Source organism: Callithrix jacchus, chromosome 5, assembly GCF_049354715.1.
Source record: "Callithrix jacchus isolate 240 chromosome 5, calJac240_pri, whole genome shotgun sequence".
NCBI lineage: Eukaryota > Metazoa > Chordata > Mammalia > Primates > Cebidae > Callithrix > Callithrix jacchus.
Window position 1 is genome coordinate 43,837,266 of NC_133506.1, and position 25,130 is coordinate 43,862,395.

The following is a 25,130-nucleotide window of genomic DNA, read 5'->3' on the forward strand; positions in this document are numbered from 1 at the left end:
TTTAAATCCCAGTGCGTGAACACACACACACACACACACACACACACACACACCCCACCTCCAGGACCAGCCATGTAGAGACCTTCAGCAACTCCTCGACATCTCTAAGACTCAGCTTTCTTATGCAAATAATTTGGTGTAGAGTTGTCAACATGCAAAGCCACCGTCCACATTCACCAGGGCTTTCCATGCCCGAGTCCTTTGTGTGCTGTAAATACTGGGCACCTTGGACACCAGGACCCTCAGAGGCCCAAAGCCTGAAAGGCGGCTCAGAGAGTGAGGTCACACAGAAAGCCAGGCCTGGAGAGCCAGGCTAGGGCTGAGCCATGCACACAGAAGGCCTATTGAGCTCCTCCTCAAACTCCCCAGAACCCACGGCCAAGGCTAAACTGGACCCAATTACTCATCGGCCCTGCCTGGACACTGGATGCCCAAGGCGGGGGGTGGGGGCCGAGGCTGCCAGGAGAAGGACTGGAGGTGCCAGGCTCCCAGAGGCACTCGGGAGGGGATTTTCCACTGGCTCCAAGCCAGAGGGCCTGACACCAGGAGCCCAGAAGCCGGGCGGTGGGCGGGGGCGGGGGTGTCACATTGAGCACGGAGAGAAAGTCTTGTGTTGGAAAGCAGGGCCCGGGGATGATTCCTGCTGATGTCCACCAAGCACAGCTTGCTCACAGGACAAGAGGCATCCAGGGGCTACAGGGAGCAAGCTGGGGCAGGGCAAAGCCGGTGGCCAGCAGCCAGTGGGTGATGCACCTCCCCCTGCACGCACACCCTCTGAGCATTGCAGGGGAAGAGCAAGGCACAAAGCAACAGAGATGCTCTAAAAAAGGGACCAGCCCAAGCATCCACACCTTGACATTCTCCTCCGTGAGGCCCTTCTCCACCGAGTCGGCGACGTTCTGCCGGATGCGATGCAGGAATGCCTGGAGGAGAGAAGCAGAGAGAGGTGAGTGTCCATGTCTCCAGCTCTCCCAAGGACAGCCCTACAGAACGCTCTCAAGTTCAAATGCCAACCAGGACCTGAGAGGTACCAGGGGTCCAGGGACACAGGCAGGGGACGAGGAAAAATGTGCTCTGCTTACACCTCAAACACACTGGAACAGCCCTCATTCCCACACAGTCACTAGGGGTTCGCTGTGCACCTACGTCACACCCCGCGCTGGGTCCTGAAGATACAGCAGAGAAAATCTCAAAGCCCCTGCCCGCAAGGAACCTTCAGCCCAAAGAGATACACACCTGCTTCCTCACCAACCAGGGCTGCCTCTCAGACTCTAATTTATTTCCCCTTTCAATTTTACTTTGCTTTACAACTTAACTTCTGAATAACACATTCACATGGCTCAAAAGTCAAAAATATAAAATGGCAAAAGCACAAAAAGTCTTTCTCCTTACCACAGCCCCAACCATCCAGTCCCTTCTCACCCTACAGGAACCCCAGCTACTAGTTTCTTGGGTATCCTTCCAAAAAATCTATGCAAAAACAAACACAAACACACACACAAACACGTGTTCCTTTTTTTAATCTCTTTACACACCAAAAATAGCAACATACAGAGGATGCCCTGTACCTGGATCTTCTACTTAATATAACTCAAAGATCCTTCCAGATCATCTCACGAAGAGCCTACTTGCAGATGCCGGGAGGCTACTGTTTGAATGGGCCACAATCCTTCTGCCACTCTCTCAAGACCTTGTAACAGATAAATCACACCTCTCCTCCATGAGACACAACAGACGAGTGTGACAGTAACGGCAGGAGCAACAGGGCTGCAGGAGCCGAGGATGCACCATTCACGTGGGGCCAGGTGGCAAGGCCACAGGCCCGGAACACAGAGATTCAGAGTTGGGTGTTTTGGTTTTTTTTAATTAAGCCAGAAATTTGAATTTTTTTTAGAAAGAAAAGTCTCCCAGTTTTAAAGTGTTGGTAAAAGAGCCTTCTGTTATTGCAAGGAACTGGATTTTAGGGGTTGAGCATACAAGTGAGGAGACCAGAGCAGTAGGGTGCAGTGCTGCAAACAAGAGCTGACCTGGCACCAGGAGGTGTGGGTGGAAAGCTGGCAGAAGGAAGAGCTGCCAAGGGGTCACACAGATGGGCTGAGAGAGTCACAGGGATAAATGTTGAGGGAGGGAGAGACAGCAGAGTCAGCATCTAAGGGAGACCGAGGCCCAGCGCCCACAGCCACATCCGCCTGGCTTGCCCCAACCCCAGGACATGGGACCTGGCTGTAGGTTAACCTGGAAGCAGCTACATGGAGACCTCTGTGTTGAGAAATGCTAAGTGTATAATTGCTGAGAAACGCTGAGTGTGTGAAAGAATATATTGTTTGCTAGAAGAATGATGGCAAGGAAAACCTAGCCACTCTCCCCAACTAAGTGGAAAACTATTTGGGCCATTCAAAAGTGGCAGGACAGTATATAAATATCACACACCAGTTAAAACAATTCTTTCAGCACGGGATATGTGACCCTGCCCCAGGGCTCCCTCGTGGAGAATACTTTCTGGTTTGTCCTTGATCAGAGGTAAGCAGGCACCAGCTGCCTACCTAGTTTATCTTGGTTCTATGAGAAGACACTGAACACCTGTTTGTTAATGTTAATCACGTGTTCAGAGAGAATAAATGTGTGGGTCAGCAGCTGCTTGAGGCCCTCAGCCCAGAATGCTGTCAGCCCCCTGACGCTCTCAGCTTGGAAGGCAGTTGGTCCCCTGGATAGTCCCACTTTGCTGTTCCGTTTGGGTGTCTGCTTCTCAATTCCTTCAGCACTGTCTGGGTGGGGGTCTCTATGGCCAAGCTGGTCTCGATACCCCTGGGAGAAGGAATTTATGGTGCTGTCACAGCCGCAGAGCCATGGGAAGCTGTGGGACCTATCAGTCATCTCCCCTACCAAGATTGATTACAGCTTGGAGGTCCACGTGGGGGCTGGCCCAGGTAAGCACATGGTCTCCCTGTCACAGAGCCCAGGCGCAGGCTGATGAAGAGCCTGTCTCATCCCATCATGCTTGTCTAGGGAGATCTCTGAGTGCAAGAGAGATGGTGGGGACAGCCCAAGATAGTTCTGGGGTCAGGGGAAGTGGGGCAGGTAAGCAAGGAGGAGGCTGGCCCTCAGCACATGTCCATCATATCCTTTTCATCACCCAGATACACGACACATCCATGCCTGCCCCTGGGAGCCCAGCCACCTGCCCAGATTCAAGCCTCTTGGGAGGGAGCACAATGATGATCCACATAGCCAGTCACAGAAAAAGGCAAGACACAGGAAGACAGCTCTGTCTCTGTCCACACAGAGTGCAGGACCATCTCAGCCAGTCTTGGGGCTTTAACCCATTTGTGCCTAGTGTTCCATTATTGGAGCATGAAGCTTGTGGGAGTTATTTATATCCTACTGCTCAAGATCATCACCAAGGTCTGATTTTTCACAAAAAATATTTTCAACCTCAAGCATAAATGGATTAAATCCCCTTTTTTGATGACCCCCATGTCTATATCCCCAGCCTGGACTTCTCCCCTGAAACCCCCAGACTCTATCTCCAGCTGCAGATTCTATGTCTCCACCTGGATGTCCAAGGGGCACCTCAAACTCAAGCTGCCAAACACTTAATTCCTGACCTTCCCTCAAAACTCACACTGAGCTCTTCCCTACTTGATTAATGGCACCTCTGCCTTTCAAGGGCTCCAGCCAAAACCCACATGTCATCTTCGGCCCCTCTCCTCTGACACTCCACTTCTAACACATCAGCAAATGCTACCAGCTCTACCCGAAAACTACAACCACTGGCCCCCATCTCCACAGCCACCCCCCACCCACAAGTCCAAGCCACCATCAACTCCTGCCTGGACTAACATAGCCATTTCCTCCCTGGTCCCCTTCACCCTCCCAAAAGTCTGTTCTCTACACACACAGTCAGGGACATCCCTTTAAATATGTAGAGGAGATCAGTCAATCCACACCATGGCTTCCCACTGCACTTAAATTCCAAATCTTTCCATGGTCCCCATGATCTTGTCCTTGTTAACCTCTCTGATCTCACCTTCTGGTACTTCATCCCTCCACATACCTCAATATAAACTATCATCAGCCACACTCTCATTCTAGATTCCATCCACCTGCCAAATACACTCCTGCCTCAGGACCTTTGCATATGCTGTTCCTAATGGCAAGATGTTCTCCCCAGTTCTGCCCTAAGCAGCCTCCTCATCCATCCACCCTTAGTTCAAATGTCACCTCCACAAAGAGGCCCTCCTCATTTTAATGCAAACTCCTATCTTCCCATCTTGCATTAAGCACTCATTTGACAGATGAGAAAACTGAGGTTAAGCAATCTATACAAGCTCCTAAGGGAAAGGCCAGGAGAAGCAGGGAGCGTGGCTAGGATGAAACCATAACCCCCAATCAACAACAGAAGCCAGGTTTGGAAACTGCTGAGTTTGGGTTTCAGACAGGGGTCCTTCCTGCAGTGTGAGCTCAGGAAAGTGCACTAGCCTCTCTGAGCCTTCGTTTACTCTTCCCAGTGGAGATCACAGGAATACAGCACCTTTCAGAATGTCAGGAGATAAAGTGAATGGAAGCTCCCTGAAGGCAGGGACCCTGTCTCTCTTGTTCACAGCTCCATCTTCAGGGCCAAATGGAGTGCCCAGCAAACAGCAGGTGATTGAAAATCAAAGGAAGGTATGGAATGTGCCTGGCACAGTGTCTGACACATGGCAGAAGCCTCAATTTGGGCCCCTTGGAACTCTGCTGATCCTGCTTTGGAAGGACAATGGGTATTCCTAGAGGATGTTTTAACAGGGCCTGGGATACTGACAGGAAGTCAAGTCTCCAGCTTCCCCAGACTAGAGGGAGACAAAGGCAGCCCCACCCAGCACAGCCAGGGAGGGCAGGAAGATGGGAGTGAGGCACTCTTGGCTGGCCTAGATTGAGGCTTCCTGTCCCCTGTCCCGGTTTCTTCACACGAGCTGGCTCACCGCTATTGTGTGGCAACAATGGGAGGCTCAGGCCACCCACTGAGGAACTGCAAACAAACCGCCACGAAGGGCACAATGGGCTGCTCATGACCCGGAAAGAATGGGCAGCAGGGGCTCTGGGCCCAGCCCTCCTGCTGCCCAAGACACGATTGGCTTTTCCAGGCAGCACCAGCATCCCCTGCACTGGCAGGGATGGTGAAAGGGACCCTCCAGGGCGACTCTTTGTCCAAGGCTTGACAGCTTTGAAATGCTCAGGTCAAAAGCAGGAACAGGAAATCCTGTTCTCAGGATTTCCAGGGCTGCCTGAGAAACTCCTCCAGCCTCAGAAGCTTTGCCCATGCCTGGACCACTTGTCCTCACATCTGCCCAAGTCCTCCTCTTTGTTTTATGAATATGATGATGAAATACGTCAAGGATACAGAAAAGAACAGAGAAAAACAACAAACACCCACAAACTCATCACTACCCAGCTTTGGCAAATCTTAACGCTACACCAAATTTGGTTGAAACCATTTGTGAAAAGAAATTCAAGAAGTCTGGGGGAGGCACAGACTGGAAAGGGGATGAGGAGGCTCTTGGGATTGCTAAAAACATTCCATATCTTTATCTGAGCAGTGGTGACACAGTTCGCTGCATGTGCAAAGTCCCAGCAGCGTGCACTTGAAATTAGTTCAGTTTACCCACAGTACCATGCAAATAACACACCTCGATATATTCAAGAGAAAAGGCAGAAAGGAACTGTTGCAGGGGGAGATGAGCCACCAGGCCCCTTCTCTCCCTGCAAGGTACTTGGACCTGGTGCTCCTCATTCCCACTCATGCCTCTACCCACTTACCACGCCCGTGTGCATCTATAAGCAAGAGAGAATAATGTTTTGCATGTTCACAACATTTTTATAAGTGGCATACTTTCAGCAACTTGATTTTCTCACTCAACATCACGTCTTCCGCGTTTACCCATGTTGGTACATTCACCAGGCACCATCTGCCAGCCAGACCCCACTCTTACTCCACACCACATCCAGCTGCCAGCATCCACACTTCTTGGCCTAAAGGCCCCACTTTCATGTACAGGGCAGGTCAGAAGTGCTAAAGAAATAAGACTGCCTGGAAGCAGCCCTCAGTGATGGCCAGCAGGAGCTGGCATGAAAAGACAGATGAGGAAACTGAGGCACTGGATGGACACTAACTCCCCAAGTGCCTCCATGGGATTCAGCTCCAGCGGCCCCCATGGTAACCCGCTTGATGACACGCCCTTCTTGGCTGCCTTCTCCTCTGCCTCACTCCCTGACTCACCTGATGCTTCCTGGGGTGGCCTCCCGAGTACACCGCTTGCCCTTGAATCAGTCTCAGGATATGCTCTTTGGGGAATCCACAATAAGCCAGACCTCAAGTTGTTCATCTCACTGCTTAGTAGTCAAAATTACAGCATGAGGTAACTACTACCATGCTGCAGGCACCTGAGTTGTTTCAAACATCCTTACTGTACACAATGGCACCCAGGTGTAAGTTCTTTCAGGTGAACACCTACCTCGACTGGGGTACAGGTATGCAAGTTCCTCTAGGTGATACATAGGTGTCCTGGAGCTCAGGTACTCAAGATCCTCTAAGTATATACCCAGGCCTTCCGGGGCATAGGAGAAGGAATTCCCCTTGTATACGTAAGTTCTCTGGGGCTCAGGTGTGCAAGTTCCTCTAGGCATGGGATGATTGACTATAGTTTGGACCACATTCGACTTGACTGGTCAATGCCCAATGCTTTCCCAACATGATTGTTCCAATCTGCACTCCAATTGGCAGTGGTAAGACCTCCCACTACTCCACACCCTGGAAGAAGACACCTGCCCCATTCATTCATGCAACAAACATGTGCTAAGGCCTGCAAAGTCCCATCATAAGTTTATTTCAATCCCCACCATCAGTTTTCAGGGGCAAAATTACTTTCAATGGCAAAAACTGCAATTACTTTTGCATCGAATATTTTGTCCCCATTCTATAGAGAAAAACTGAGTCCCAGAAGTTGAGTAACCTAACAAAGGTCACCCAACCAGGAACTAACAGAGCTGAACTTGAATCCAAGATTGCTGGACTCCTGCTTGCTGCTAGGAGGAGGGGACCAGGGAGACTGTTTACTGGGCTCCTGACCAGAGTGTCTCCATGGTCCCCAGAGCTCTAGACTGAGCAGGAAGCCACACCATGACTGACTAGTGATGTCTGCCATGGATGTGGCAGGGAGAGCGTAGTCAGATTGTGAGTCTGCCATCTCAAACAAGCTCCCACCTGATGGAGAAACCAAGAGTATGAGACGCTGGTCTGAGGTCAAACAGCAAATTGGTAACAAAACACAGATCTGAACCAGGTCTCCTAATGCCAGGCCAGTCTCGCCCGTGTCCCACATAGCCTGAGCCCAGTGATTCTCAACATGGGGGTGATTTTGCCCCCTAGAAGATATTTACCAATGTCTAGAGACATTTTTGGTTGTCACAGCTGAGAAGGCGGTGCTCCTGGCATCCAGTGTGTAGAGGCCAATAATGCCGCTAAACACCCTACAGCGCACAGGACAGCCCCACAAAGACACAGCTGACCCCAAACAACAGTGCCAAGGTCAAGAAATCACTGCCTTAGAAGAGGCTCCGATCAAAACCTAGAAAAATCCAACCCCTTGCACAGCCCAAACACTGTCTGACGCAGGCTCTTCTCGCCCCACTGGTTTAGCCGCAGCCACACTAGTCTCCTTTTTGTTTCTTGAACACACCCAGCCCTCACCATCCAGGCCTTCGCACATGCTGTTGTTCACCTACAGAGCTTTCCCCGAGGCATTCAATTGGCAGGGGAGGCCCCTCCTCTCACAGGTCACCCCTTGGACCCATACAAGAGAGGACCTCACCCAGTACATAACCACCTGAACCCTGTTACCCTTCACAGACATCACCCCTATTGGCTGTGCTCTTATCAGTTAAGTGTGGAAAGGTCCGATCATTTCGTATCCTCTCCCTCACTAAAGTATCAGCTCCCTCAGGGCAGAAGACAGTTTTCTTGATGGTCATCTGCACAACACCTGGAACTGAGGCTGGCACACAGCAGGTACTCAAAAGAGACCAGTCTGTGGAGGAAGGATGGGATGGGACAGATGGGGAGAAACTGTGAACAGGCTCCAGAAAGTACGCCGATACAAAGCTGGGAGAAGCCACTAGAATAAGAACACCTTTTGAACTCACTGACTACACCTTTGGGCCTTATTCTGTGCAGGTGCTGTTCCACACATTTTAATCCTCAAACTCCAGGAGGCAGTTATGATTACAACTACGTCCATTCTACAGGAGACTGAGGCCCAGCACCGGAAAGACCTTATCTAAAGCCACATGGCTGATAAGTGAAGGAGCTGGGCCTTGAACCCAGATAGTCTGGCCTGGTAGCATGTCCCCAACACACCCCCCATCATGCACCATCAGTGAGTAACTGTGGACAATGGACCACATTGGCCTTCAAAACAGGTAGCAGCTGCCCTTGGGGTGCCCCTGGGGAGCTGCCATCTGCTTGGAACCCACGGCTGTTGCCGCCTGGGGAGGATAAATCTCTCCTTGGAGATAAAAAAGGGCAGAATGAGGCACTGAAGTCACTCCCTGAGACTGACACACCAGGAACCTGATCTGCTTGGGGAGGGGGTCCAGCTGCCCCCAAGGACACCCCTGCCTTGGCTGGGGTGGCCTCACCAGACATATGGTGAAACTTGAGAGGGCCAGGGGATGGTCTGGGAGCAAAGGGAAGCAGAGAGTGGGGGGTGAGGATGGGGAGCTCCAGAACATGGCAAAGACAAAGAAAAGGAGATACCCTGAGGACCCCATCCCCAACATGATCTGGGTGGCAGAGGGTCAGAAGCAAAGTGTCATGGAATGGCAAGGGCCTTAGAATCCGAATAATAACAATAAAATCGCTACAGTAACAGCAGAAATGGGCTTACACAGCCTGCTGCAAGCCACCCCACATAGCCCAGAGTCTGTGGAGCTCCCCAGTTGCCCAATGACCCCTTCAAATGCCCATATCCTATGCTCCATCCATCCAAGTTTTGGGCATTTATGCTACAGGGAAAAATAAATCTCATAGGTGGCATGAAGCTTTAAGTTCAATATCTGATTTATAATTCCATCACTGGGGTTTAGTTAAAGAAATTACCATCCATCTCAACAAGGAATGATCATGCTAAAAATAGTCTGCAGAAGCCTATTTAATAACATGGAAAAGCGCTGTTGATATATCCTTAACCAGGAAAACAAAATCAAGTTACAGACAAGTGCATAAAACATAATCTCATTCTTGGTTTAAAAAAGTCTCTCTTCCTAAGCTTAGAAACATCAAGTATGAAAGGAAATGCTCTAAACTATGTAAGAATGTGGCCAAAATTACTAGCTGTCCCCTAATATCATTTTCTCCTTTTCCTTTAGAAACAGAACTCCAGATTTAAAATCTGGAGGAACTGTATTTCCCAGCACCCCTTGCAGCTAGGTGTGGCCATGCAACTAAGTTCAGGCCAGTACAGCATACATGGCATATTATGTACAACATCTTGGAAGTATCCTTGCGGGTGGGGGGGAGGAATGAATGGGTAGGGATTATCTTCTGCCATTCCCTCTTCCTACTGATTGGATTGCAAATGCAATGCCTGGAAGTGAGGCAGACATCTTGTACCATGAGGTAGAAGCCACATGTTGGGGAAGACAGAGTAGCATTCTCCCTAGTGCTGGTGCAGCCAACATATCTGCCCTGGAGTGCCTATATTTATAGAAGAAGGAAATAAACTTTCATCACATTTAAGATACTGTTATTTGGGTTTTATCACAAGCCACTGAACCTAATCCTAACTGACAGAGGGGAATTCTAAAGAATTTCCATTTTCTTTATTTCCTTTTTCACATTTCTACAATGAACATGCTAGTTTTTAAGCAAAAGTCATTTTTAACATAAATGCCTGTTTTTATTTTTCTGAAGGGGAGGGGCACTAAACACACCAGACTCTCTCTCACCCACCCCATCGCCCACCCCAATCATCAGCACACCTCAGCTGCGAGGAGCCCAGTCTGCCTTCTCCTCCTTGCGCATATATATCCCTGTGCAGGGAGGGCAGTGCCCGCCAGCGGGGACCAAAGCAGGGGCCAGGCAAATATGAGACAGAAAGGTTTTCCTTCTGCTGAGGAGCCTCTAAGCTGCTGACCCACCCTCCTTCTCTGTGTTGACTCTTTAAATGGGGGGCCCGACAAGCTGGCCTGGAGCTTCCAGAGCCTGGGCCAGAACACAAGAATGTCCACCACCCAGAGTCCCCAGGCTGAGGTTAAAACCCTCTTCACTCTGTTCCCACCAAGCACCCCTTCATCAGGTCCGTGCCAGGGGCCAGAGGCAGAGTGCCATTGGCTCAAAACCAACTGGGGCTTTCTCAAAAGGCCCAAATTTTGGATTTGAAACATCCTCTCCAATGATTCAGTCACTCACATACTCTGAGAAGACCGAGTAGAGACAGTATTTTTTTTACGAAGTCAGACTTACTACTCCTTCACCGCCACAGCACATTACAAAATCCATCTATACATCTACAACTCATGTCATTATATAGTCCACAGCACAAACATATTGATTTGAATCATATCTTTAACAGGTTAATTTCTTCCTGTAAGCATACAAATAACCTATAGCTGAGACCTCCTGGGAGCATACCAAGGCACCACCCACCCCGGGGTCTTTGCACTTGCTATTCCCTTTGCCTGGAAGAGTCTTTCTCCAGGTATCTGCAGGGCCCCACCCTCAATTCATTCCTGTATCCATCTATTCTCACACTGCTAATAAAGACATATCCAAGACTGGGTACTTTATGAAGGAAAGAGGTTTAATTGACTCACTGTTCCACATGGCTGAGGAGGCCTCACAATCATGGCAGAAGGCAAATGAGGAGCAAAGTCACATCTTACATGGTGGTAGGCTAGAGAGTGTATGCAAGGGAACTTCCCTTTATAAAACCATCAGATCTCCTGAGACTTATTCACTATCACAAGAACAGCATAGGAAAGACCCACCCCATGATTCAATTACCTCCCACCAGATCCCTCCCATGACATGTGGGAATTATGGGAGCTACCATTCAAGATGAGATTTGGGTGGGGACACAGCCAAACTATATAAATTCCCATCCAGAATCAAATGCCAGTTCTTCTGCAGCCTTCCCCCACCGCCCCATTTGAAACAGACACCCATTCCCCCGCATGCTGTATCTCATCCTCCTCCATCTCCCCCGGCACTGCCCTCCACCTGCACTGGGCTGTTTCTTCACTTGCAGTTCCTCCATTCCCTACCAGGAGGGGTGGTGGCTTGTTTGAACAGCATCTACCCCCTGGACCTAGAACAGTGCTAGACACAGAGCAGATGCTCAGTAACAATGGATTCAGCAGCTGTTTGTCCTGTGTGACAACCCCAAGAGGTGTGCTGTCTGCATCTCCTTTTTGGGAAAGAGGAAAACAGGGCATGAATCACATGATAGGCTCTGGAATTAGCCCAGCCTGGCGCCTCAGTTGCCTCATCTATAAAATCTGTGTAATGGAGCCTCACCTTGCAAGTTGCTGACATGAGGATTAAATCTGACACTGCTTGTAAATAGGCTGTTGCCTCTGCCCCACTGTGGGAGCCCCCAACCCCCAGGATCCAGCCAGGCTGATAGGAGGTACCCAGTAAGTCCGAAATAAATGACCAGTGAAGGGGTGGGCACTTTTAATTCCATGTAGCCCCTGGACCAGCTAAGAGCAGGGCCCTTCCCCGGGTACATTTCCTTGGTACCATTCCTTGGACCTACAGAAATGCTGGAGGCCTTTTAAAGTATGTGCTTTGGCTTCAAATACAAAAAAGAAAATTGTACTGTCAAAGTGAATAAATCTTGATTTAAATGTCTACAAAATTAAGTACCAATCAGCTCTGCCCATGGCTACATGCACAGAGAACACAGGGGGTGTGGGCGTGGGTGCATCTCATTAGATCTACCATGACGGGAGCCTTGGTGGGGGTTCCCCAGATGCAACAGACCCCGAGGCAAGAAGTGAAGCACAAGTAGCTTATTTGGGAGGTGGGAGGTGGTCCCAGGAAACACCAGCAGGGAAGCAAAATCAAGAAGGGAAGGCAGACAGCCCACGGACGGGATGAGACCAAGCAAGTTACCACCATGAGGCCCCAGACAGATCGTGCTGAATGCACACCGTGGGGCCATCCCCAGGGAGGGAGGAGGCCAGGGAGTCTGTACTCCAGTCCTGTCCGTCACTAGTTTAAGGGCAGTGTGGGTGATCCTGGTACTCCCCATCTTCCCTGAAAGTGACAGAGCAGCTCAGAGCAGACAAAGCCATCAGGCAGAGGAGCGCAGGTGCTGGCAGTGGAGCATCCATCTGGTGTTCCCTGGAGCGGCTGAGCTGTCAAAATGCAGCCTCAAAAAGAGAGAGGGTCTAGGGCCCCTGAGCATCGGGGGTTAAAGGCAGGGCTTTGTAGCACCACACAGGCCAGGCACTCCAGCAGCTGCTCTACTAATACACACCAGGATGGCCTCGCTGCCTGTTAAAACACCAAAACACTTCTGAGCTGATAGGGAAAATCTCTACATGAGCAGTGCTGAAGGTCAGAGGAGGTGGCTGAGGAACCACAGGCAGTCCTAGGTCATACGTGGAGGCAGGTTTTATGTCCAGGCTGCATCTGCTGGGAACCCACACACACTCCCCTGTGGAGGCCAAAGACATGGCCGGCATGCCACCTCCTCCTCCCATGCCCCAACTCTCAGAAGCCCTCCCTGCCCTTAGAAACTCTCCCTTCTTCATGCTAGAAAGGAGTATGTGAGAGGGGGTGAGGCCCAAAGGCTAGAACCAGCCACCTGGTTCAAATCCCACCCCTGCCACCTACTGCTCTGTGAACTAGACAGCTGACTCCACCTCCCTGGCCCTCATCTAGAACATAGATGGGACCATAAAACTACTGAATTCATGGGCAAGTAAGGCTGATATGAAATACTGCAGGCAGGCCAGGCACAATGGCTCACCCCTGCAATCCCAGCACTTTGGGAGGCTGACGGGTCGACCACCCGAGGCTGGAGTTTGAGGACTGCCTTGCCAACATGGTGAAACCCTGTCTCTACTAAAAATACAAAAATTAGCCAGGCATGGTGGCTCACACCTGCAATCCCAGCTACTCAGGAGGCTGAGACAGGAGAATCACTTGAACCCAGGAGGCAGAGGTTGCAGTGAGCTGAAATCACACTACTGAACTCCAGCCTGGGCGATACAGCAAGCCTCCATCTCAAAAAAATATATACTTCAGGCAAAGCATGTAAGTGGGCTCAAATCCTACCTCTGCTGCTTATAAGCTACAAGACCTGAAGTAAATCATTTATTCTCTCTACCTCCATTTCCTCATCTATAACAGGGAGATCAAATGAGTACCCAGGACTACAGTGAGAATTACGGAAGCCAACACACCTAACAAGCACTTGAATGGTGCCTGGTGCATAGTAGGTGCTCAAAAAACATTAGCTATTATTGTCCGGGCACAGTGGCTCACACCTGTAATCCTAGCACTGTGGGAGGCTGGGGCAGGCTGATTGCTTGAACCCAGGAGTTCAAAATTAGCCAGATGTGGTGGCGTGTGCCTGCAGTCCCAGCTACTCAGGAGGCTGAGGTGAGAGGATCACTTCAGCCCAGGAGGCGGAGGTTGTGGTGAGCCACGATCACGCCACTGTACTTCAGCCCAGGCAACAAAGCAAGACCCTGCCTCCAAAAAAAAAAAAAAAAGAAAAAAGCATTGGCTATTATCGTCTCCCTATCTTGAGGTTCTAGAGTGTCTTCAGGGAGTCCAAGCCCTGATACAGACAGACGTTCTAGAACCTAAGGAAACCTGGAATTGAACCATCCACATCTGCAGGGCTTCCACATGCACCAACCACACTCACATTTATCCCACAGTATTTTTACTTATTGTTATTAGTTTTTTCCATGCTGCAAATAGCTCTATTATTATAGACTGCCTGCTTCAGAGTTTCCTGAGGGGAGATGAGAAAGGGAAGGCTTTATAAACTGCAGAGCCCCCTACATCCTAATCACCGCCAGTGCACCCCTCGACTCTGCCCCAACCTCCTTGTTGACTGCCAACCACGTGACCTCAGCAAGTCACCACACCTCTGAGTCAATTTCCTGGTCCAAACAAAAAAGCGGGGGAGGGGTAGTTGTTGAGGTTTAAGTGAAATGATGCAGGTGAACACTTCGTAACTACAAAGACTTCCTGGAAAAAGTGGCAGAGAGGCTGAACCAGGAGAGGCAGGCTGGACTAGGCAAGGAGGCGAAGTTGCTTATGATGATATTCTAGGGGGACAAGCCTCTCTGAGTACCACCTATCCCAGCAAGTGTTAATCAGCGCCCACCATGCACCAGGCACCGAGCTGGGTGCTGGAGACACAGATATAAGCCATGACCCCGCCGTGGAAGGGCTTATGCATTCTTACATTCACCTATTTAGCCAGCAAATAGGTGAACTCACTGTTCACCTATTATGTGCCAGGCGTTATGCTAAGAGCCAAGGACACATCAGTGACTGAACAAATCAGACTAACTCCCCACCTTCACAAAGCAGTGGCAGAGACAGACTATACACTGATTTTAAAATAAAATGGCAGGTAGGAATGATTGCTACAAAGAAAAATCAAGCAGGGTGAGAAAACAGAGAAGGATGGGGGGGAATACTATTTCAAGGTGATGTTCACAGAAAGCTGTTCTGAGAAGATGGCATTTGAGCAGACACAGGGAGCAAATGGCATTGCATGTATCTGACAATATGGCATCACAGGCAGGGTCAACAGGTGGGGCAAAGGCCCCGAGGTACGTTCAGTCTTTCCAAGACCAGCCTATCTAAACCATCTATCCCTGCTCTGTTTTCCTCACAGCACCTGTCACCATGGACGTTATGAGCGTTCATTACCAGCCTATTATCCATCTAGCCCACCTAAGTGTCACCTCCAGGAGGGCAAGGATGTATCTCTGTCTAGGACACTGTGGTATCCCAGAGCCTAGGACTGGACCTAACACACAGCAGACCCTTGAAAAGGATGTGTTTAATTGATGAGCCAGTCAATCATCTAGAGTAGACTCCTCCCATCCCCACTAAGCTTCTAGGCCCTGGTAAAAGGGCTCCAGTTCTCACCCTGCCCCGCCCCATTCCCCACCACTCTGGGGGAGGAAGTTGATGCAAAAAACAAGTTGCAACAACCTGTCACAAAGAGGCCTGATGCAACAGTGCAGGGAGGTGGTGAGGAGCACAGAAAGGAACCCAGCGCTTTTCTTCATGCAGCCCGCACTGAGGGGCTGGGGCCCGGCCCACAATCTTCCCTGAATTCACCAAAAACCCACCCTTCCTTCAATGGAGGCTTATACAGAGCCTCCCCCACATGATGAGGCTATCTCATGGGTCTCCAACTGGTGACTCATGGGCATAGCTCATTTGGCCTGCAGAGGGCTTTGAGAAACTTGGGTCTAAGTTTGAATATCAGATTTCCCATTAAAATCCCAATTCCCAGCTTCTTCTGAAAAAACTGACACATGGGTCTCAAATGCCCACAGGGCTGAGATGCTGTAAAGCAGAGTGACAGCCCTCACCTTCACCCAGGACAAGTGCTCCTCAATTTCCCACTACCCAACTGCTGCTGTGCCCTGTGAGCACCTGAGTGTCAGACCTCTGTCCTAGACACAGGCAAGGCAAACCTGAAACCTGCTGCTTCACCTCTACCCTCACCCAGGGCGGACATCGCTGACGGAGTACAGATCTTTTTCCTGCTGAGTCTTCTCCATGCCGTTCAGAATTTATCTCCCTTCACTGTTGTCAGAAATGGTCTAAAATCCTTCCCATTCAAACCCCAGCTTCTCCCCACTCCTTTGGGCCCCTCAGTTGGTTTTTTTCCTGAAGAATGGGCTCATCAGAGTGGGATTCTAGCAGATTCTCTACCTTGGTACCTTGACAATTAAGCAGATACTTCTTCGCTGTGAGGGATGTCCTGCGTATTATGAGACACTCAGCAGCTTCTCTGCCTTCTACCCTCTAGATGCAAATAACAACCCTTCTCTCCTCAGTTCTGACAATCAAAAATGTCTCCAGACATTGCCCGAGCCCCCTGGGGCAAAATCAACTACTGCATTATAGCAGAGCTAAGAAAATGGACTCCAGATAGAGCTAAGTATTTTTGGTTCAAATCCTGGTTTGGTCATTTGCTGGCTGTGTGACTTTAGACAGCCTATCTGTGCCTCAGCTTCCCTCTCTGTGAAATGGGGATATAAAATGATACCTGATTGCTAATGGTGTGACATTTCTTTCTATTTGTTTTTCTTTTTTTTTCTTTGAGACCGAGTCTTGCTCTGTCACCCAGGCTGGAGTGCAGTGGCACAATCTCGGCTCACTGCAACCTCCACCTCCTGGGTTCAAGCGATTCTCCTTCCTCAGCCTCCCAAATAGCTGAGATTACAGGCACACACCACCATGCCCAGCTAACTTTTGTATTTTTGGTAGAGACAGGTTTTCACTATATTGCCAGGCTGGTCTCAAACTCCTGAGCTCAGGTGATCCACCCACCTCAGCCTCCCAAAGTGCTGGGATTACAGGTGTGAGCCACCGCACCTGGCTGATATGAAGTTTCTTTCTGAGGTGATGAAATAGTCCTAAAATTAGATGGTAGTACAACTCTATGAATATACTGAAAACCATTCAACTGTACATTTCAAATAGGCAAACTGTATGGTGGTACATGAATTAATAGATACCTGCGTCACAGGGGCGTGGTGAAAATTTGATGGGCTAGGATAAAATGCACTAGGAAGCACCGTACAAGCCTTAGCCCTTATCGTCAGCACCAGCCCTCACCCATCTGGGGCCTGCATGGGCGTGTGGCTGGAAGGAAAAGCCTCAAGTGACAGAGACAGTGGTGGCTGGGAAAAGGCCCTGCTTTGGGTGGCATTTCCCGCCAGAATGTCCTGGACAAAGAAAACCAAGTCACTCGTGGCCCCAGGATGCAGGGCGGGGTAGCTGGAAGTCCTAGGGTCCCTGTGCCTGTCTGCAGCAGGACAATGAGTGGAATGCAGTCTCCTCTCTATGGGGCTGACACTTGACATCTGAAGACAATGACTTTCAAGAGGTTTTGTTTTTTCCTCGGTCAAACTCTTTTTTTTCCATGTCCCCAAACAATTGTTCCTGGGGCTGGAGGGTGAGCAGTGCCCCCCTTAGCTGGTGAAGGATTGTATTTGCAGAGTCAGGAAACAATTCACAAAAGTGAGAGAATGTAAAAATAGTGGCATTCAGGGGTTGGGGCCTAGGCTGGGTTGGGGGGTGGTGCAGCCATGTTCCTCCCACTGATTTTTCCCAGTGCCTGGTTGGGCCCCAGGGAGGGAATTCTGGCAAAAGAAGGGCCGGTCTTAAGAGTACAGACACTCACTGCTTGGCTGCAGCTTGGGGTCTTCAGTTTAGGGCGTGTCAACTATGTACCAAATGCTTCCCACAACTGCCTCATCCTAGACAATCTCATCTCCATTTTACAAAAAAAGGAGACTGGGGTTCTCAGTGGTTGAAGTGGCAGACTCAGAGCATGCAGCTAAGCAAACAGAGCTGGCCTCGGACCTCGGGGCCATCAGAGTCCAGGCTCTGACTTTCTGCCACATCCACTCTGACCCTCTCTTGCGATCTCAGCTTTCCTGACCACCTACTCACTTCCCACCTGTGATGGGGCCACGTCACTAAAGTTGTGACCCCCAAGCTCTGCAAGGGAAGAAACCTCTGTCCCTGGAGCCCAATACAGTGCCAGACCTTCTGGTCCAACATGAAGGGAGGGGGAACTTGCAGCAGAGAAGGGACCCAGAGCTTGCAGACATCAGAGGACGCTCAGAGAGGCCCCAAGAGCTCTTGACCACTGTGGTGGGTTGAATAATAATCCCTCAAAGATGTCCACATCCTAATCCACAGAACCCGTGAATACGTCACCTTCCACGGCAAAAGAGACTCTGCAGATGCGATCAAGGGAAGGATCTTGGAATGGGTTGATCTTGGAAAGGATCTATCCTGGGCTATCCTGGTAGGCCCAATATAATCACAAGGATCCTTCAAAGGAAAAGAGGGGCTGGGTGTGGTGGCTCAAGCCTCGAATCTCAGTACTTTGGGAGTCCAAGGTGGGTGGATCACTTGAGGTAAGGATTTTAAGACCAGCCTGGTCAACACAGTGATAATCCATCTCTAGTAAAAATCAAAAAATTAGAAAGATGTGGTGGTGTGCACCTGTGGTCCCAGGTCTTGGAAAGCTGAAGCATGTGAATCACCTGAACCCAAGAGGCAGAGGCTGCAGTGAGCCAAGATAGCGCCACTGAACTACAACCTGGGAGACACAGCAAGACTCTGTCTCAAAAAAAAAAAGGAAAAGAGAGGCAAGAAAGTGAGTGTCGGGGGTCACAGCAAGACTGGAAGATATAACACTGTACACTGCTGACTGGGAGATGGATGGAGCCGCAAGCCAAGGAATGCAGGGGCCTCTGGAAGCCAGAAAAGGCAAGGAAACAGATTCTCCCCAGACCCTCCAAAAGGAGCACAGCCCTGCTGGCACCTTGATTTCAGGCCCGTAAGACCCAGTTCAAACTCCTGACCTCTAGAACTGTAAGATAATACAACTGTGCTGATTTAAGCCACCAAATATGTGGTGATTATTACAGAAGTCACAAGAAACTAATACAACTGCTAGCTCGAAACGTGCATGAAAGAAAAGCAAACCTGTTGTATCTCCATTAGTCACGGCCAAACACAATCCTGATACGCTGTTATTACGATTACTACAAAATAGATATTATCCCACAGTCTAGCTGTACGTTTCAGACATTACTTGGCATATGTTTGGTAAGCTACAAAATGCTTTCTTTCCCCACCCACAAAAGTCTCTACAAACAAATATTCATTAAGGACAGATGGTCTAATAACAATAATTGCCATAATAATTATAACAACATCAAATATCCTTCATTATTCAGATCTCTTCAATTCCTGAGTTTAGAAAGCAAGAAGCCATTTAGTAAGATCAGATGAGGGAAACCTTGGGATGCTAAGCTGTCAGAACTAGATAATGCCTGCATTTCCAATGGAGCATGGACACAACAACCAGCTGCATCACGTACTTAGTGCTTACTGAGTGCCAATGCTGGGGTACAGGAGGAAACGACTCCTACACCCCCATTTCATAGTCAAGGAAACAGAGTTATTTGCCCAAAGTCATGCAGAGAAGGAGGACGGAGCCAGATCTGAGCACAGGCCCAAGGGGCTTCAGAGACAAGTCTCTTTCCCATAGGACTATACTTCTTTTGTGGTTCAAAAATTGGGAGAATTTAATTAGGGGAAGAAGAACAGTGTAGCCTCATGGGAGGCCCAGGAGTTGGGAGGCCTAGATCAGAGGTCCCAACCCCTGGGCCAAGCCTGTTAGGAACCAGGCCGCACAGCAGGAGGTGAGAAGCAGGCAAGCCAGCAAAGCTTCAGCTGTATTTAGAATCACTCTCCATCACACGCATGACCACCTGAGCTCCACCTCCTGTCACATCAGCAGTGGCATTAGATTTTCCACAGGAGCACAAACCCTATTGCAAACTGTGCATTCGGGGATCTAGGCTGCGCGCTCCTTATGAGAATCTAATGCCCCATGATCTGTCACTGTCTCCCATCACCCCCAAATGGGACCATCGAGTTGCAGGAAAACAAGCTCAGGGTTCCCACTGACTCTACATTGTGGTGAGCTGCATAATTATTTCATTATACGTTACAATGTCATAGTAATAGAAATAAAGTACACAATAAATGTAATGCACTTGAATCATGCCAAAACCATCCCTTCCCCACCCCTAGGTCCGTGGAAAAATATGTCTTCCATGAAACCAGTCCCTGGTGCCAAAAAGGCTGGAGACCGCTGGCCTAAATCACTTAGGCATCCCTGGGTGGGGTGACACCAAGGGATCTTCACAAAATGCAACTGTGGTCACCCACTGCCCTGCCCAGCCCATCAGCGGCTCCCCACTACTCTGAGAACTCCCTCCAGAAGGACTCTCCAGGATCTGACCTCAGCCCCACCAAGCTGTGCTGCAGCCAGCCCTGCTTCCAGGCCCCTCAGCTGTTCCCCAAACACCCAGTTTGCTCCCTCCACCTGCAACACTCATCTCCCTCCTGCCAGCTGCTTAAAATCTCACATTCCCTGCCCTCCCCAGTCAGGTCCAAGGTTTGTTGGGGTCCAGGACACCTATGTTCAGTCTCCAATACTTAGTGCCACCATAGCTATAACTTAACCTTGATGTATGAGATGATTCAATTGAGAGCAGGCTTGTCCACCAGCCTGAGACCTCTCGGAGGTCCCACTTAGTCCCAGTTTCCATCTTCTTTCATGTATGCTCATTTTTGGTGAGTGACTGGATGGGTAGGCAGAGGGAGGGAGACCCCTTTCTCTGGGATGGGTTCCTCACCGGTAGAAGAGATAATAACACGGCCAACTTCATGGATTACCGTGAGGACTACAAGAAATGCTGCACACTAGTTGGATGAGATTTCGGATGACTGCTTCCTCCTCTCTGGGCCTCGGTTTCCCCATCTGCAGTGTCCACCACTCAGGACCTGCTGACCTGGCTGCCAAACGTGGCCCTGCCACAGACTCGCTATGGGCCCCTGGGGAAGCTGCTCCCACACTGTTCCCTCTTCTGCAAAATGGGGAACAGTGTGAGATGAGAGGGTCTCAAAGGACTCCCCAGCTGTCAGGCTAGGGGGTCAGGCCCACACATTCTAACCACCCAGACTCCCTGCCTTCCAGCCAGACCAGTGACAACCAGCCCCACCACAGACTATGACAGGTCACCAGGGATTCTGCAAGGGAGTCTTTTAACAGCTCCTTCCCTGGGGCACCTGACTATGGGACAGAGCCACCAAGAGGGGAAGGGAGAAGAGGTGACCAGAGAAGCATGGAGAAGCACCCTCAAAAGAGGGCCCGGAAGAGGGGATGGCTGAGACCTGGAGGGTGGAGTTTCTGGCATCAGCCAAGCTGATTCAAGTCCCCACCTGTCAGCAGGGGACGGTACACAGGCCTCTGAACCTCAGTTTCCACCTAACTCAGAAGAGGAAACAGATAACAAACCCCAATTTCAGAGTCGCACCAGAGCGAAATGCCAACACTTACGTTACCATCACTGATGGTGTGCTTATCTGTCAGTGCATCGAGATAAAAGAACCTCCCTCCAACACACAGACCACACTGTACTTTCCTGACATTTCCCCAGAACTGTGTGTCTCCCTCCACTGCAGCCCCACCGCCTAGTCTGCCCTTCCTAGCTCACCCTAGGCTGTTTCCTACCTCAGGGCCTTTGCACGTGCTGTCCCCACTCCATCATCACAGCACAGCATGCTCAAATGTCACCTCCGTGGAGCATCTCCCCTGACCATTCTGTCTGAAATAGCCTCCCTCAAGCCCCAAGTCACCCTCTACCACGACAGCCTGTTTTAATTCCCTGTAAAGCAGGTAGCACAATCAAAGTGCTGTTCTGTGCATTTCACTAATTTAGAGGACTCCTCTCTGTGCACTGCCAGCTCCTTGAGGGCGGGGATCTCTGGCTGGCTGGTTCCTGCTGAATCCATAGCACAGGGTGAGGCAAACATAAGATGTTGAAGAAATACTGGTTAAAAGAGGAGAGGAGGGGGAAGTTCCATAAGCCTACAAGCTTCCATTTCTCCATCCATAACACAGGATAAGTAAGAGCCTCTGTCTCTTGGAGTTCTTTTGAGGATTCAAGGAAAACCTCACCCAGAACATAAGGTACTTAGCACAGGGAATGGAACACAATAAAAACTCAAATTTTAAAAATCACAAATATCCATTAAAGGGAGAATGGATGAACAAATCGTGGTGACATCACACAACAGAACACAATTCAGCAATCTAAAGAAAACTGCTAATACATGCAGCAAATTGGACGCATCTCAAAAACTTGGCCCGAGAGAAAGAAGCCAGACACAAAAGGGTGCAACCTATGGAAGTCCATATCTACAAAGTCCAAAACCTGGCAAGACCCTTCTTTGATGACAGAGGTTAGAAAAGTCGTCATTTGGCCAGGCGCAGTGGCTCACGCCTGTAATACCAGCACTTTGGGAGGCCGAGGCGGGCGATCACTTGAGTTCAGGAGTTAGAGACCAGCCTGGCCAATGTAACGAAACTTCATCTCTGCTAAAAAAAAAAAAAAAAATTAGCCAGGCATGGTGGCTACCTGTGGGGGCTGAGGCAGGAGAAGCACCTGAACACAGGAGATGGAGGGTAAGCTGAGACTGTGCCACTGCACTTCAGCCTGGGAGACAGAGCAACACTGTCTGAAAAAAAAAAAAAGAAAAGAAAACTTGTCACTCAAGGCTGGGTAATGACTAGCAAGGGGCTCAAGGGGCCCCTGGAGGCAAAGAATGTTCTAGATCTTCACCTGGTGGTGATGCAGAGGTAATCACTAATGAAACTGTGCACTTAAGCTTGCGTGCATCACTGTATGTAACTATACTGCTATACTGCCACAGAAACTATTCCCATCGTTTTCCCGCAAAGGGTTTAAAAGGAGATTGTCACTGTCCACCCTTATTTGTCTACTGTCCACACATGGGTTGTTCCGCCTCAATCCCTGAGGGCCAATACATCATTCTAGCTTCAAGCAGAGCCAGATCCCAACCCCATTCCTTCTAAAACCGTGCATCCACGAGGCCCTGGCTTCAGTGAGGCCCGTTGCCAAAGAGACGAGCCACCCTCCACACACACCCCCTCGCTGCCTCCCAGCCCCGCTTCTCAGAAGATTTGGGAACAGGAAGCCTGGGTCTGTTCTCAGGTTCTCAAGCAAAGAGGCCGGGGGTGGTTGCATGGGGGAGGGGAGGCAGGGGGGCTCCCCCTCGTAAAGAGACATGCCTCGAATCCTGAGGGGATCCTCTCCAGGTGTGTGACAGGTGTCCCTCGCCCACCACAGGCACAGGGACATGCAAAAACATCTGCTCAACAGTCATCAAGGGGGAATCTCTAGGAGCTCCGGCACCCACTAGGCATGGGGCAGGCCTTGAACATCAAAGAGCAGAGCCCTTGCACATTGCCTTTCTGCTTAAAACCCTTCAACAGAGGCTGCACTGTCAGAAAGAACCCACACTCCGTGACCTCACCTCAACAAAGGCTGTGCTGTCAGAATGAACCCAAACTCCGTGACCTCACCTCCTACCCCACTTCCCTTCTCCCTCATTTCCTCCAACGCTGGCCCCCTTGAAGTTGTAGAAACACATGAGACAGGCTCTGGCCACAGGGCCTTTGCACTGGCTGTCCCCTCTGCCTGGAATGCCCGTCACCAGGAACTCACATGATTCATTCACTTTGCGCCTACAGGTCTCTGCTCAAAGGTCACCTCCTCAGTGAAGCCTGCCCTGACCACCCTACTGAAGACTGCCACATCCTCCAGCAGCCCAGCCCTCTAACTTGGCTTCATGTTTTTCCATAGCACTTATCACCTGAGAACATGAAACATTTTCCTTGCTGACACCCTCATTGTCTGTCTTCGCTGCACACATGGTGAGGGGGAGGGCTTTTGTCTATATTGTACACCCATACATAGCAGGTGCTCCACAAATCGCTTGCAGACCCAAGGAGGTAAACTTGACGTTTATCACAGAATACACTTTCCACAACTTTTTGCAGGATTTCAATTTGCTAAAAATATGTGCTATCTTTACCAGTTAAAAAGCACAAGTAGAAATCTGGTTTTAAAAGCTAGGTGGGAGCCATCTTGGGTCCATGGGTCTGATGCCCAAGAAGTGGGCATAAGAATTACCAGTCAAGCTTTTTAAAAAACACATTTTGCCCAGGAGGTATACCAGGAAATGCTAGTCTGACTCAAGAGGTCTGGAAAAGCCAGGGAATCTGCTTTTTTTCAAAGCTCCCAGATAACCCTGAAGGGCTCTAGGAAGTACATGAACCCGAAAATGGGCAGAAGGGCAGGGAAGGCAGCTCAGAGGAGGTCAGAGAGGACCCTGAGCATGACCTTGACAAACAGGCAAGATCTGGCCAGTCAAGTGCTGTGGCTCACACCTGTAATCCCAGTATTTTGGGAGGCCAAGGCAGGTGGATCACCTGAGGTCAGGAGTTCGAGATCAGCCTGGCCAACATGGCAAACCCCCATCTCTACTAAAAATACAAAAATTAGTCGAGCATGGCAGTATGGGCCTGTAATCCCAGCTACTCGGGAGGCTGAGGCAGGAGAATCGCTTGAACCTGGGAGGCAGGCATTGCAGTGAGCCAAGATTGCTCCACCGTACTCCAGCTTGGGCTACAAAGTGAGACTCCATCTCAAAAAAACAAAGACAAACAAACAAAAAACCTGACCACACAGAAGTGAAGAAGGAAGGGAAACTGGAGACCCAGATTTGCAAAGCTTCGGAGTCACAAGGCAACCCCTGGCAGCCCCTAATCCATGACCTCTCAGGCTATAACAAGTGTCGGAACCACCTTGGGCACTGAGTGGAAAGGCCGATTCCTGAGCCATGAAGACTGAGAGGCTCCAGTGTTGTGTGACAGGGAGGAGCCTGGGCATCTGCACTGTGAATGTGCTCTCCCAGGTGCTGCAGTGGGGCACCAGGTTTAGGAAGTGCTGCTTGTTTCTGCTTTGAGTATGTTCGGTTGCCTTTCATCAGGATAATCAATAAAATCACAGGAAGAAAACTGGAAATGACGCACCCCAATAACACCCGCTGTCAATATTTCAGCATGTCACCTTCCATGGCGTCTCCCGCACAGTTTCGAGGCACAGCTATCATCACAAGTTGCACATACTTTCGCATGTCACCTTTCTGGGTATCCTCAGCGGCTGAGGAAGTGGATGTGGCTCATGTCCCTAGCTATGTCCCTAGCCACGTCCCCATCCCACCTTTCGGTTGTTGCTGATTTTGAGTGCTCACAGTAGTGTCTCAATGAGCATTCTGGTACATAAAAGTATCTGGGGTTTTTTTTCCCCAACTCTGTGCTTAGCATTTTTTTCAGCAGTGGGAGCCCCTGCAATTCCAGGGGAAACACTGTTTGGGAGGCTCCTGATGTCTCTGCTAAGTGTTTCGCCAAAGGGTT

At 49.9% G+C, this 25,130-nt stretch overlaps 1 protein-coding gene across 7 annotated transcripts in view; it reads right to left on the reverse strand.

Moving 5' to 3' along the window:
• The window catches only part of PREX1 (phosphatidylinositol-3,4,5-trisphosphate dependent Rac exchange factor 1), a 203,575-nt gene that overhangs the window by 122,603 nt on the left and 55,842 nt on the right, over positions 1-25,130 (reverse strand). For all 7 annotated transcript variants that reach the window (XM_078371900.1, XM_035298857.3, XM_078371899.1 and 4 more), the window contains exon 2: positions 852-923. In XM_078371900.1, the coding sequence (XP_078228026.1) occupies positions 852-923 (72 nt within the window). The remainder of the gene's footprint in view (positions 1-851; positions 924-25,130) is intronic.